Source organism: Argiope bruennichi, chromosome 5 (genome assembly GCF_947563725.1).
Source record: "Argiope bruennichi chromosome 5, qqArgBrue1.1, whole genome shotgun sequence".
Taxonomy (NCBI): domain Eukaryota; kingdom Metazoa; phylum Arthropoda; class Arachnida; order Araneae; family Araneidae; genus Argiope; species Argiope bruennichi.
This window is the reverse complement of record NC_079155.1, coordinates 34453626-34469922: the sequence shown is the minus strand read 5'-3', so window position 1 is coordinate 34469922 and position 16297 is coordinate 34453626. Positions and strand designations below refer to the sequence as shown.

At 33.2% G+C, this 16297-nt stretch overlaps 1 protein-coding gene across 3 annotated transcripts in view; it reads left to right on the top strand.

The window, feature by feature from the left end:
- Window positions 1–16297, top strand: part of LOC129968941 (uncharacterized) — a 150354-nt gene that overhangs the window by 120380 nt on the left and 13677 nt on the right. For all 3 annotated transcript variants that reach the window (XM_056083304.1, XM_056083305.1, XM_056083303.1), the window contains 4 exons: window positions 11749–11922; window positions 12017–12138; window positions 13423–13572; window positions 13792–15586. In XM_056083304.1, the coding sequence (XP_055939279.1) occupies window positions 11853–11922; window positions 12017–12138; window positions 13423–13572; window positions 13792–15586 (2137 nt within the window). In that variant the 5' untranslated portion in view covers window positions 11749–11852. The remainder of the gene's footprint in view (window positions 1–11748; window positions 11923–12016; window positions 12139–13422; window positions 13573–13791; window positions 15587–16297) is intronic.

The following is a 16297-nucleotide window of genomic DNA, read 5'->3' as shown; positions in this document are numbered from 1 at the left end:
GAAATTTTTTTGTAGCTGATTCGCGTTTTCATAAATTTGTGATTTAGTATTCTTATCCTGTATTGTATTTTGAAATTTTTATCAGGCAGGATCTTTATAAGAATCAGTGACTTACTAATAATTTTCCTTATCAGGAGGTACTAATTGTTGAAAATCCTAATATTTTATCAATTGGCAATTAAATTATGTGTAGCAATTCGTATTAGTAGAACCCTCTAGCTGCATATAGTGTTATTTCTGCGGTTTAATGTGTTTCACTCGTTCTGTTATAACGTTGCATATAAGTTATTCGCTTCATTTTAAAAGTATTTTATCTGTTTACAAACGTTGCATATATATAATATACTAATTGACTAAGCCCCCTGCTCACCAACCCCCTATTATTTGCTACTCAATTATCTTTTTGAGCATTTCTTTGCCGTGTGTTAATTACATCTAGGCTATTTTGCCGATAAATACGGCCAGTTTCAGAATTTTCAGCTGCATCTTGTAGTGTTTATGATAAACGCATCGATTATTCATATCATTAGCCATTTTTAAGCAAAATTAAAGCTCACAAAAAACATAAAGAATTTGAATTTAGAATTCTTTAGAATTTGAATTTAGAAACAATGTTATGTTGAGTTGAGTTGTAATTTTTCAGCATATATGTGTTCTCGCTTCTGATTGGCTGTTTGGTGTAACTGATTGCTATGTCTTCTGTGATTGGCTATTTGTTATCGTTTCATTGGCTTTTTTTAAAGCATGAAGCAAGTGAGACTCACAAATAATATATTTGTTCAGACCGTATAAAGCATATGTTTCACGTGAAATCTTAATTTTTGCTGATTTGATCACGTGAAATCTTTTTTTTATTCGAAGCTCAGCGTTGATCCATACTGGTTATATAAATACACGCATACAATTGACAAAGCATGGTCTATTGAGCAGAGTAAGATACTTGGCCTTGTATTTATGATATGCTTTTTCTTTCTTCTTTATTAACGAATTTTTCCGATATCTATAAAATTATTTGATGAATCACTAGATTCAAGCTCGGATTCATCCGTGAAAGCATTTTGTTCACAAAATAGCATATCATCCATTAATATCCGAAATCATTGGTGTTCATTCTTGTAATTAAACTAATTTTTTTTAATGAAAAAATTATATGTTGAACGAAAATTTGTGGTATGAACAATTTCGTATTATATTATTGCTAATAAATTGTCAATTCGATTAAATAACAGAACAGACACGTGCGTGTTTTAAATCGTGCTTAATTAATTGGATCTAAGAAACCGCGTGAGATACACTGCTTCAAGCTCAAATACATTATTTTTGATATGTTAACAAAAAAATAATTTTTTCAAGGATTACTATGCCAATATATTCAGAAGTTTTGTAGGCATAAATTATTTACTATTCGTGGACAGCAAACCTGTTAGATTACTTTTAAGCAAATCTGAAATTTTGAAAACTTGTGTAATTGGGTAAAATTTTCTATTTCATCCTGTGATGCACCTATTTTTCACTTTTCAGGTATATGAATTTGTTATCAACGAACGTATCCGTAATAATTGTGTATGCAAGTTAAAGCAGTTCAACTTCTTAGTTTGAGTGGGAAATAATTTTTAATAAAATTTGTATTCCCTTGCGTATGTGAGCGTCTTTTGGAATTTAACTTAGAAAGCATTTCTTCCCTTCAGGATACATCTTGAATAGTGATTTCTAGAGGAAGCAAATTGCCTTTCTTTTATAATTTCTCAACTTTAATTTCAAGTTGAGTTAGCTAGAATTAAAAAAAAAAAAATGCGTATTAATTATTTCTGATACTTTTAAAGTATTTTTTACCGCATGCATTTGCGTGTTAAATCAGATTGCTCTCGAAATCTAAGGAAACTCCTGTATAAATTCTATAAAATCCTCGTCCTATGTCAAATCCCATAAAAATTAGATTTACCTATAGGTAAAATACTAAGAATATGAATTGAGAAAAGGAATCGAAATGAATTGGTAATACGCTTTTAATGAAGTGAGGAAAAGGAGTTATTCGTCTTTCCTTTGAGAAAGGCTGAACTGTTCATCTCTTCCGTAATAAAACCAATCATCTCAGTTTTTCCTTTGACAGCGTGTCGATTTCCCGCTGTTGTACGATCACGGTTCATGTTATAAACTGTCTAGTATCTCGGTGCGTTGCCATGACTGTTACGAACCTGTTGGATTGCGTGCTTTATGACTTCTCTTCTGGTGGCATTTTCAATTGACCCTTCTGGCGACGAATTACTTAAGCTTACGTTTCCAATAATATTCAATGCACATAGAGTAACAAATCATTATTTAAAGGTTGTGATAATCCTGAGTAATACGGGCCACCTGTTAGTTGTTGATTCTTGTGTATTCGGAGAGCATCGCATTTTTGCCTACCACAGAGACACAGATTGGCATTGCAGAATTGAGATGATTCTCGTGATATGCCTTTCAGAAAATTTCAGCAAATCTAACAACGATTATTAAAATCAAACGCACTTCTGATTCAAAAGTCTATAAATGTTACCATGAAAATTTGAAATCTGATTTCTATAGAATCCGTGTGATTTTTTAGATAAAGTTAAGAAGTGATTAATATTTCATAAATTTCCAAGACATTTTCTAAAATGTCAAAATGACAAAGTATGAAATACATCGACGATTCTTTTTTGTTGTTTGTAATTTTCCTTTTTATTTGCATATTTGGAATAAAAATATTTCAAAAGCATTCTTTTCTTATTTTTTTTATATTAGTATTTCTATAGAATACATGTGTTTAAAAAAAATCATATCTCATAAATAGTGTTCTTTTATTCTAAAAAATCCCTTTGGAAACAATATCCAGATAGTTTTCCTAGAATATCCAATAGTTGTTTATAGTTATTTAATCATTCTATATAGTGCATGATTTTCATGCATTGTTGGTAACAAATATGTATGATAAATTAGAATTTTAAATTAATCCTTTTTCTCTCTTTGATTCAAATATAAAAATAATTTTTATTTTAAATTCTAACCCTTCCGTTTCTCCCACTTGTCTCATGGTCTAATTATTGCAAAGTAAATGTCTAACTTCATGTGACATATCAGATGAAAGTCTCAAGTCTGAATAAAGTGCCAATTCGAACGAACCAATTCCAAAATGCGAATTCACTTTTTTGGGGGGAAAGTTCCGTTTCCAGTACGTAAAAAATTAGAATACATTGCCAGCGTCCTCGTTTTGCCTTGGCATCGGTGCTGATAGAACTTTACTCAATTCCTGTTCATGACTTTCTAATATATTTTCAAATTTTTTTTTATTAAGATGAAAATGCTTGATCTAATTACAAAAAAAAGTTCTACTAGAAATTTCTACTCCTGATTTAGAAATAATATTAAACATATATGCATAAAACTCTTCGCCCGTGTTTATGTTAACTAAAATAATTTCGAGTAGATTTGAACCGACGAAGGATAAATTTGTATGGAGATTGAATGTCTAAAACGAGTTATTCAATTTAAGGAGAGAAAACGGGAGTGGGTGTCGGAATTTTTATTTCATTTTTTCCCATAAATATTGTATATAATAATTCCCTCTTCATAATGAAAGGCTTTTTTCCTAAAAATAATTTGATATTTGTCATTCTTTAGAAGTTTAAAAGCTGATAACTTTATTCGTAGATAAAAAATATCGCAATATTTTTTAGTATGTTTAATTTTTTGCTATTCTTCGATTGCCGAAGGTATAGTGATTTCTTTGTTAAACTTCAGCTTTAAGACGAGAGTTGAGGATTCGATTCTATGGTACATCCATCTCGTATAGGGGTATTTCTGCACTTAACCTTACTACAAATAGTCTTCTTATTTGTTTAGCAAAATCCTGTATAATTTCACATTTATAGAATGTAGTCATCTGTGAAGAGATGATTTGTTTCTGAATTGTATAACGTCATTGAATTTATTGTATATATATATATATAATATAATATCGCTGTAAATGTATAGATAGAACAATCGTTTTAAGTGATTAAAACTAGAATAATAAAGACTTAAATTATAATAATTATTATTTTGGGATTCTTGTCTATACTTTCTTGACCTTTTAAAATTCCATTTTTTTTTTCTAGTTATGGTATGTTAAAATATCTTTAGGATTGAGATTGACTTAAGTAAAGGGATTCATTTAGCTTATTGGATAAAATTGTTTAATTAATTTGGTTAATTAATAACTAAGTAGCAAATCAAGGCGCATCATTTTGTTGAGATAAGGACCCGAAACATCTACGCTTCTGTCTTATTGAACAATTTGTCAGAACTTATGCCAACATACAAGCTATTCGATACATAACTTCATATAAGGATTGAGGAATTTGGTAGGCAGCATATTTGTCACGGCCCTAGAAAGGGTTAAATTGGATGCCATCATATGAACGGGATTATTTCTTTTTAGAGGAACGCAATAATAATAATAATACGCATAGAGAAATGAACGAAAATAAGTTGGACACATTTTTCATCAGTGCATCTGTAGAGGCAATAAATTATTTCTTTTTAAATCAGTTCAGAATTATCTATGACCTACCATTCCTTATCTTACTTGTTCTACGAAATATAAAATCAGCATGAATTGAAATCTTAACCTCTTTTATTGTATAATATTCATCAAATCTTCTCTTAATTTTCGCTTACGCAATCACAGATTTTGAGCTCTTATGAAATCAGTTTCGTTTAAACGAACGCCTAATGCGATACTTTTGATATTCCCACCAAGAACACTTGCGGAAAAAGAACTGGAGCACCCTAAAAGGCAGATGTTCTAATGATGCGTTGCGTCAGACAACGGAAGTTGTAACTTCTTGTTAATCTCGGAGCCACCAAACAAAAGAATATTAAGTTTATTCCCAAAATAGATTCCCCTTCGCAAGCGATCTTGTAATGATAGGGGGTGGTTACACATACACACGGCGACGATTAGTGACTTAAAAGATAAAGGTCAGAAATCGCTTCCTGTTGCGAAGAGTATAACTGCGTAAAATCGAAGAATCGTGATTGGCCGGCCATTAAGCTTTTAAAATAATATAGGAGAATTAAGAGGATAAATCGCTTCTCTTATAAAGCATGTATTCTACAGCAATTTTAATATATTGTAAGGTGTAGGAAATTTTTTAATTAATAATTTATAAATGATTAAAATTGATTTGTTGATTAATTTTGTTGCAGATATATTAAAAATGTTTTTAAATTCTTGCTTTATGTCACAATAAATCTATTTTTACTTTTTTCGTATACGTAGTATAACGTATAATAATCGTCAAAAAGTTTGAACTCCAAATTTTGATGAATCTCCACGTTTCAGACCTCCTTCAGTTCGAAAAACACATTTTTGGAAAATGTCCGTCAGTCGATCTGTCTGTCTCTGACAATGATAACTCAAACCGCTTTGAGCTATCCAACCGGTTGAAATTCGATATGCAGTCTTTACATCAAATTAACAGATTTTTCTCAAATTTCGAGTGTGTCTGGCTATTCGAATACAAATTAACTAGATAATTACAAAACAAAGAGAACTAAATAGATATGATTCGGTGCACAGATTTAACATCTGTAGTATAGACACGTGTCAAAGTTTGAGACAAAACCAACAGCGGGGTGACTGTCTATCTGTATTTTCAGAAACATGTTAACACGATAATTCAAAAACGTAATGACTTAAATATATCAAATTAGGTTTTTGTGGCTACAAGTGAAGCTTTTTGTCAAAATCTTTGTTTCAATCGATTGTGAAAACATGTAATTTATACTTACATTTTATTCTCAATAGCAAAATGACTTGGATGGATACTAAGATTCATAATAAACTTCATAAAAAAAAAAGTTTAACATATGCTTGTAGTCTGAAATTTCGATGTAATTTTAACTAGGGGGGGTGGTGGATATGCTCGCTTTGCTGCACAGCATCTGCTAGTGTGAGAGCCTGCACCTCTGTATGCAAATGTTCTATCTCTGTTTTTTCATTCCTGAGTTTCTATGCTTTACTTCAGAAAGTTAAATATTTTTTTATGGCGTTTATTCTCATTTAGTTAATCTGCTCTTCAAGATTCCTCGAGATAATCAGTTTAATTTCTTTAAGAATATAAAATTTTATTACATCTAAATACAATGTTTTATATTCATTACATGTAAAATCTTTTAAAGTTTTTCATGCATAAATCCTTTTAAATTTTTCCATGTTAGATTCGTGTTACTTAATTTTTATTCCCTTGGACGAATTCTTATCTCCATCCAAATTTATTCTTGAATATGGGTTTAAATTTTATATGCTTATTTTTTTTTTAAATATTATTTTGACTTTGCACCTTTTAACGTCGTATCAAGTGTAGCATAGCTGAAATGACTTTTACTCCATAAATCAAATGAATCCAGATCTCTTCAATGCCAAAGTTTCTTCTTGCTTTCCAAGATGTGCATCATTTTTTAAACAACTTTTGTCAAAAAAAAAAAAAAAAAAAAAAAAAACTAATATTAAATATATTGCTAAAAAAAATCCGTGGAGTGGTCTGTTTGAATCTTATTGTGTACTTTCGAATAAATGTATTTATGCATCATTAATTACATAGCATTGATGAACAATAGTTACGAAAGAGCCTATTAGCGTGCGATCTTAGGCGATTAAGCGCTGTCATACGATTAATGCACAAATACCAGGAAACCGATTGCAGATTTTGAAAGTCTGTTTTCTCGACCGATTTTAGCAAAAATTTGATATTGTGGCCATAATTATAGTTCCAAGTCTCCTACCGAATTTCATATATTCAATTCGTTGCCTTTATGTGCTGTCTCGTTTATATGCTTGTCGACTGACGGTCAATACTTTGATGGGATTTTGTTCCAAATTTGATACTTATCTATATTTCGGATGTTAAGATTGTGTGACAGCTTATTTGGCACTCTTCGTTTTGTAACTAACATGTTTACTCGTATACAGACAGCGGGACAGACAGGCTTCGTTAGAATGTATTTAATTCAAATTTTAATGAAAGTTTTTATACAAAAAAAAATCGAATTTCATCCATTTAGCTCGAAACGATTTTGAGTTATAGAATTCATAAGCAGGCGTAATTCCTAAAATGAATTTTTCGGATTCTGGGAGACCTGAAATGTGGAGATTCGTCATATTCTTTAGTTCGAATTTTTCAGGAATTACGATACTTTCTCTTTTATATACTCATACAGAAGAGAGTGAAACAGTCTTGTATGGCTCATCAAAAAAAAAAAAAAAAAAAATGGCTCATTTCTTTCAGTCTAAATATAAGCTTTTGTTCCGTTGCTAAAAATGTGTCCAAATAACACTTCTAACGCACATTATTAACTGTATGGAGAGAGCCATTGTGTACAAAAAACGCTTCATATAAAAAAAGTTGTCCAAGTGGACTTCAAAATCGAGTAGAGTAAGCACCATTTTTATAGGGTTTCACCTCACTTATAAATTACAAACGACCTAAGTAAAAGAAAGTTAATTACATTTTATGTTCCCTTTGTGTCTCAAGAACTCTAATTCGGATACAAGACCCCTCCAAAGATTCAGACCAGTTGAGGAGGTGATTATTTACGCGCGAAATGCAAAGAATGGGATGAGGGATACAGAAAAGAGCTGAACGAAAGTATCTTTGCTGAGTGTATTTTTTTTTTCTTTTTGTTGTCGAGTAAGGTTTATTTTTACAACGACATCTTGCGAGGGTGGTACATTTTGGGCGACACAATAAATTCTACGAGACACAATGGATGAAATGCCCGTTCACCCTCTCCCTCCCCCTCCACGCAAACTGTTTTTAGAATGCGCATCTCGACAATCATCCGCACCAAAAACAATCAGCAGGAAGAAAAAAAAAAGAAAGGGCACAAACTTTAAAAAGAAAGACACTTTCTTGTGTGGAGGGTAAGAGACAAAAAAGCAATTGGGAAAGAAAGAAAATGGGGGGATCTTTTTGGCACCTGTGCCAACACATTTGGCAAGGACCTTCTCAGATAATTGTCGTTGGAATTGTCCGATGAATTAAGTATAGGCAACTGGCCACATGACGGAGATGTTGTAACATTTGAAAGACATTTCACGTGATCGCTCCAGGCTGATGTAGGATAAAGAAAACCATCATTCCTAAACTTCTACACTACAAAATGATTGTCACAAATTCTAATGTAGTTTTATAGTTTTAAAACATATCAAGTCGATTTAAATCGATGGCGGCATAGTTCCTTTCCGAAATTAAATTCATTCAGTAAATATTTAATGAGTATTATGAGCTACTTCGTTAATAAAGTATCTGTATTTGATAGATGCCTTGTCAGTGCAAGTTTTACGCAGCTTTAATCTTAAAATTGATAAGGCAATCAAAGCGTGTCTTAGTGATCTTTGCTCTTTATTTGGAAATTCCATTATTTTCCGCCTACTTCTTTTGTGACCTTTTTAATCCTTTATACGACAATATTTGATCTTGTCATCTTTTTAATCCTTAAAAATAGGGCTTGAATCATGCTTCGCAATATGATTATTTTTTCTAACGATATTGAAAAGCACATAAAGAGCGTAACTGCGAAAACAAGCAGTATATATCAGCTAAAGACAGAAAATAAAAAGTTTTAATTATTAATTAAATTAAGTTTTTTTGATTAATTTAAAAATGTTTTTCCCTTTTTACTAGGCTTCTTCTGAATAAAATCTTATCTAATGATGCAAAAATGAAACTAAAAATTTGATGATAAAATAATGTGGTAAATAAAGAGTTAATATAAATATTAACTTTTTAATGCAGTTATCTTTAGACTTTTTGGATTAGTGTGAAGAAGTAAACCTTCCTTTTGTGCTTTTTATCAGCTGACATTTATCATCTGTTATTTTCTGTAACTGGAGAATAGTAACAGTCGGTTATTATTCTCCAAAACAGCTTATATCTTATTACATTACTGCAGTTTCAGTCCGTTTCTTCATCTATGAATTCTTTTTTTTTTCTTTTTTTCTTATGTATTTAATTAGATGCTAGTTTATCTTGTTTTTATTATATTTAAAAAATAAAAAGATAAGTCCTGTCATTTTTTTTTTAAATGTAAAAGCTTCTTACCAGCTTCAACGTCTTATTAGACATCAAACTACTTCTAACCATATATACAGATTTTCAATGCAAAATATCAAGCAAATCAAGAAATCTCTAAATTGTTTTAAATTTATTGGTATAATATTCAGAGTTGTTTATCTCGGCAACCCCTAATTATAATTAAGAACATTTTAAAGTTTTTTTTATTGCCTTTGTAATGCTTTTCGAATACTTATGGATCCCAAGTCGTACTTTATTCTATAAATTCTGCATTCTGCTTTTAGGTTTCTAAACGTACCGAAGGATTTTAATATTCTGAACAGCATTTTATTTTATTTAAAATTTCATTCATTTCTAACTTTTGCAATTAAAATTTTGGAATTAATGCCATTTTTTTTCCCAAAAACTTTATCAAACATCCAAAAAAAAAAAATTTTTTTTTTTTACGAGACCAAATTTTTTATTGAATTTTTTCAGTGAAATGTCTAGATTACTTTTAAAAACTTTCCACGGGTATTATGTTTTCTAAAAGTACTATTTTATAACACCCATCCCACCTGCGACGGAGGAATTGAATCCTTGGAGTCCACCCCCCCCCCCTCTTTCCATTCTCTTTGCATATTTCTAAACGTACGAAAAAATTTTAAATATTTTGCATAGCATTTTAATTGATTTAAAAATTTCATTCATTTCTAACTCTAGCAATTAAAATTACAATAACACTTGTAATTTTTAAATTAACACTATTGGTTTTGTGAAAACTTTTTTAAACATTCAAGAAAAATTTTTGAGACCAAATTTTTTTATTGGATTTTTCTAGAGAAATGTCTGGATTACTTTTTTTTTTACTCTTTTAATTTCAAGGGTATTATTTTTTTTTTTTTCCTAAATTACTAATATTTCAAACCACCCCCATACCACCTGCGACGTAGGAATTGAATCCTTTTAGTTTTCCACCCCTTACAACAACTCTTTTCCATCGCCCTGACGGCGTCTCCCGACGGCCAGTTTCATTGTGTATCAATCCCAGGCGCCTCTCCACGATCCACAACACATGAAATGGAGGGTGATGAGCCATGAAACATCGGCCGCAGGTCGAGGCACACACATTTAACCCTCTGCACGCTCCACGGATTCTTCGTGAGCATCGCTGTCTGGCAAACATTTTCCCCAGTCGCCAAAAGGTAACGGTGGAATCCTTGCTGTGAACTTCGGGCTCGATAGGAATCGGGGCGGCCTGTAATGGAATGATTGTTTTTACTATCCTGGACAATGGAAGTTTCTGATGGTTTAGAAAGAATGAGTTGACTACTATTCAGAATATTTTCCCAATAAAACACGGCATGAATATCCGAATTTTGTATTGGTGCTGAATGTCGAAACGTTCGAAACTTAAAAATGAAAGTTTCTCAGAAATGGAGGAAGATGAGGGGTGGAGTGGGGAGTTATCGACGATAGAATCATTTTGTTCCTTTGAAGGGGAAGGGAAACCGACGAAAGAACTATTTTGTTCCCCGTTGAAGGGGGGGGGGTCCTATTTCAAATAGAAGTGTAGTTATGTTTTTCAAGTGCGTGCTGATATCGTTTAAAATATCACGAATAGGACTTCAAATGACTCATTCCTCTTTATTTCAAGTATTAGGAAAAAGAAAGAAATGACAACGCATCACACAAAAATCATTTTTATTTATTTATTTATATTATTTTTTTAGTTATTGCAACACAGCATTTTTTTTCCCCTTCTAAAATTTGCTATGAAATTTTTATTAACTATGGAACAAAAACTCTTTGAAAAAGGAAGGAAAAAAAATGAATATATTATTTATTTAGTTTATATTGTAATCGGACAGGAAAAGGTAACATTTGTTGAATTTATATTAAGAACAGCATTAAAATCGATTTTAGAAAGAGGCAATGGAATTAAGAGTGGTACCAGTTCTTCATAAAATTAATGTTAGTATTTCCTAAATTTGTTGGTTTTTTTTCAAATAATTTGTGTTTATTTTTCAAAAATATTTGAAACGTCTTGCACTAACTGAAATGACGGAATTATCTTCAATTAATTTTATAACTTCATTAAATATTTGAGAGGTTCTATTCATCATGTTTACTTTTATATTCCTAAATTCACTGCAGAAAAAAAAAAACAATTAGAAAACTAGAATATGTCCTTTAAACCTGAGGAACGTATTCTTGCTTTCACCTTCCAATGATCCTTCCTCATAAACTTTTACCCACCTGTTGCATCATCGCTGCTTGTTTACGTGCTGATATAATTTATTCCGGACGATATAAATTCTGATTGATTATAAACAACAAACATTTTAATAATATATTCTCTTATTTTTTTTCTAATTGATTTGTTTCCAAATGTACTATAGATAATTGTAATATTTTCATACTGTAAAATAGTTGTAAAAATATTATTATCTAGAGGAGTAATAGTAAAATCAGCATAATACTGTAGTAGTAGTAGTATCAATATTAAAGAGCTATATATAATTATAAATAAACAAACAAAAACGGTATATATATTTTCTTTTATTCCTAAAAATGAGGGGGAAAGTTGATATATATAAAAAAATTTAATAGATATTCTTTTTATAATTCTTTATGACAATCTGACACAATCTGAGAATGATTTTTTTTAAATATATTATTTCTTTTACAGATATCCGAAATCTTAGAGACTATATTCAAGCCGTAAATGAAGCAGTTTTGTTGAGTTGAACGTGAAAAAAGCAAACTTAAAAATAGAAAGATGTTGACGTCATCATGGCTGAGAGTCTGAGCCTGGACTCAGACCAGGGTCTCATCATGACAACTAGTACTGAAGACGATGACGGTATGTTCAACGCTCATTACTACAGTTATATTCATCGCAATAGTGTCGACGTTTCAGTGAATAAGTTGTAATTCTGTGGTATTTTTAATTCCAGGGAGCAAGTCAGCACCGTCGCCATCCATCGCTTCAACCAATCAAGGTCCAGTGACGGATTATTTCGAAAAATCTCGGAAACGCAAAAGGTTGAGTGCCGTAGTAGATAAACTAACCACACAGGTGAGCTTGTATTTTATTTGTAACGGGGATTTCATATAAATAGTAAAATAATCAAGAGCTCAGTTATACGTATCTTGAACGATCTGGATTAATTTTGGGAGAAAAAAGAAAAACGAAAAATGCAAAATTTATGATAATAATTGGGGACATAATCAATGCCTTTAAATGTATACTTTCTCAATCGATGAAGGTTATTATTATCAATTAAAATGTGGGCTTACTTTTAATCAATTAAGATAGGGCACTAATTTCAATCAATGAAAAGAGGATGCATACTAAAATAGGGATTATATTTATAATCAGGTAAAATATCTGCTTTAATCAGCTGAAATAGGATGCAATTTTTATACATAATTTTTGTTTCCTTTTTTTTATGTAAGTCTTACGGTTTTCTGTAAGTTGTGTACGTTAAATGTAATTTTATGAATTAAAGTTCTCTAAAGTAAAGTATTCTATTTCTGAACTTAGTCCAGGCATCTAAATTTCTAAAAGTAATGAATCAGCTCAGCTCTCATTTAATTCGAATAATTGGAATTCTGTATAATTCTTTCTGGACAAGGGTAGAATCCATTACCAATTTCAGCATTTTTGAATTAAGTGCAAAGATGCAGCAATCTTCAGAAGTTTAATCTTTTCATCACAAGACTCCACAAATTATTATCTATCAATTGCTAATCTGAGGCAGGGTAAGTAAAGCTGCCTCTCCCGCCATAAATACAATAAATCAACCATTACAAACTGTAATGGTTTTTAGCGTTTTATGTATGGATTCTTGTATATATCGTATCGCAGTATCCTTGGATTACATTCATTCGCTTTATTAAGCTATTCCTGTGAAAATTCTCATTAATTTCTGTTTAGATCTTCTCTTCTAGCGTTATATATCGCCTCTTACGTGCTGGCTAGGTTTCTAAATTAATGAGAGAAAAACGAATGAACTTCGCCAAGGGTATCCAAAAATAGAATGAAAGTGGACGACCAGTGTGTTTTCTTCTTTTGACTTGAAAACATAAGAAAGCACAATTCTATTTTGGAATTTCCAATGTGAAATGATATCTTGTCTTTTAATCTTTTCGTGGAGATAATGAAATAAATAATGAAAACTGGTTCTCTTCCAGATTACGCTGCAAGATTTAAGATATTGAGTCAATTTAAATTTCATTTTGGGGTCATCCATAAAATTTTGAGCATATATTTCAAAAGTGCTGCTTTGAATTTCGCTGTATGTATACTTTTAGCAAACTGAGGTGTGAAAAAAAAAATATTTTTGCACATTTCTTATAGGTGGAACGCCGAAGTGTCGATTCTACTTCATCAGAGGACGGGCACTCGAGCAGCAGTCCCAGTGAAAACGTCTTCTCTCCAAATCAAGATAAAACTTTTGATCACGATGTGGTGGCGCCTCGATCCAAGATGAGACCTCCACCTCAAAAGGTACCACTCTCTTAGATTTTCTAATAGGAGATTACTTTTATTGATCAGAAATTTTACTATTTAATATATACATATATAAATAAATAGTATAATATTTTTTACCTTTTCCTTTTTGTTTATTTACTTTGACTTGATAACTTTTCAATATTTCTTAATATCATTGTTAATTTGAAATTTCAGAATATTTTATGTTTCTTAGACAATGTTTTGTATTTTCAGCAACTTTCGATTGATTCGGAGATGAGCCATTGCGTACAGGTGAAATTGGATTTGCTTGATTCATCTGAAGAAAGACGGGGACCCACTTCTCTGCCCCCTCCGTGTGGGGAATCCTCCCCTTTGCTGTCACCCCCAGAGGGAGGTGGGGGCACAACGACCTTCGGCGAATGTTCCCCCCAAAAGAAAGTTCCGTTCAAATCGCACACAAAGGGCGGCAGGTCCCCATCAGGTATCTTTGCCCCTTCAGTAGGGGGTACTGAAACACCCCCAAAAGAGGAAAGCGTCGACGAAGAAGACGATGCCTTCAGTTCGCCCCAGGGCAACAGGCTGGCAAGTCGCACTGCTCCTCTGCAATTTCTGTTCCCATCGCATCCTCCGCATCCTCTCTTACTCCCGCATCACACTCCCGTTGTCATGGGCAACGGGTCCTCAGCGGGAAACACTGCCCTCTCACATCACCTAGGCTCAACCCTACCCAGCTTCCCCATCTGTGACTGTCACCACTGTAGGAATCTTGCTGGACAACCTCCTCCCCCATTTCCGATCGTTTGGGAAGACCTAGTCGCTGATAACCAGAGAGCTTTCCTTCACAAAGTGATGTCATCTGGTGGACCTTTGACCCCAGTGTCTCCGATCACACCACCCTTCGGTGCACTGCTACATTCTAAAATACTGCCGGACTTGCTGTACCGCAGGAGGAGTCACTCTGATTCAGATTTGCAGCAATGGCTTGCAGAATCTGGCGTTGGTGATATTTCCAGCCATCCTCACCTAGGTGTGCATCCAGCAATGCCGCCACCTGCTCCGAAGGACGCTTCTCCGATGGACACTTACAATGTGCCGGTGCGGAATGGCAAACCCACACCGTTGCACATACCCCAGAAAGGAGGCAGTTTGGAATCGGACCAGAGTTCAACACCTCAAGATTCACCATTGGACCTGTCAGTGAAATCAAATACTCCAGCCAGTTCGGATTCTACTTCTTCATCTTCAACTACTTGCTTTCCACTCTCTCCTTTGACCCGGGACTTCTCTAGCGAATCTCAAGGTAGTCCGAGGGGATCATCTGGGGGTAGTCCTTTTGATGCACGGACAACACCAACTATTCTACCCAAAGTGGAAAGTGGCACGACCACACCACGTAACGTAAGTCCTGTTGTGGAAGTTGTAGCTCCTGGTTCAGATGTTGCTTATGTGTGCCCCATATGTGGACAGATGTTTTCCCTTCATGATCGACTGGCCAAGCACATGGCTAGTAGGCACAGAAGTCGGCAACAAGCCGACACGACGACCACTGGATCGTCCAAGAGTTATATGTGTGATGTGTGCAAACGGTCTTTCGCTCGATCGGACATGCTAACGCGTCACATGCGACTGCACACTGGCATCAAGCCTTACACGTGTCGTGTTTGCGGGCAAGTGTTCAGTCGATCGGACCATTTAAGTACTCACCAGAGAACACATACAGGAGAGAAACCCTACAAGTGCCCTCAGTGTCCGTACGCCGCCTGCCGAAGGGACATGATCACGCGTCACATGCGGACGCACGCGCGGTATGAGCTACCCGATAGCAGTTCGGGTTACGAAGACGTGTCCGCTTCAATGCTGCCGACTTCTTCGTCACCCCCTCGACTGAAGGGAAGCCCTCCTCCCTTGATACCAATGGAAGAAGGAGCAGTGCATCCATTATCAGGTTCGCCTGTTCACAAATTTAGTGCCTTGCGTCGCAGTCCGTTAGAAGCCGGACTGGGACCTACGTCCGGGAAAGAAAGAACAGAAAAGAGCGTTCGAATAGGTATGTTACCAATATTTTATTATTTAATTTCATTTTAGAAGCTATATTACGGATAACAAATAATTCTTAAATTGTATCTTTTTTTTTTTTTTTGGGGGGGGGGGGGAAATTTTACTATATTATGTTGACGATAAAATATTTACAAATTTTCTGATGTTAATTTCGAGGCGTATTTCAATTTTAGTTAGGTTATTTTCATTTCATATATTTTTTCTTCTTATTTAAAAGGAACCTTTGCGTTTAACAATTTTAGGCGTTCAAATCCCACTTTTATTTTCCGAAATAGTTATTTTTAATTTAAGAGACCTTGTTCAAAATTAACCCTATGACATACGAGTTTAACTTAATAATTAGATGACACATCCTATTTCGGACATTTATTGTTAATTCTTATAATAAAATAAGAAGCATTTGAGATATTGAAGTGTTTCTAAGTGATTTTTGTATTTTTAAAATACTTAATTTTGTTATTTAATTGCAGACTTAAAACTAAAGTTCAGTAATTCGATGCTCTTGTCAGACACGTCATTGTATACGAAGGGGTTAAATATATATATAAATATATAATATAATATGTTCTTCAGTATTTTGAAACAGTACTGAATACATCATTTTAAACCCGATGGTAAATTTATCATTAAACTGTTTGAGCTCTAGCATCAGCAAGATACGAATTTGATGTGCTTTGACTGCATAATTAATCAAAAAAAA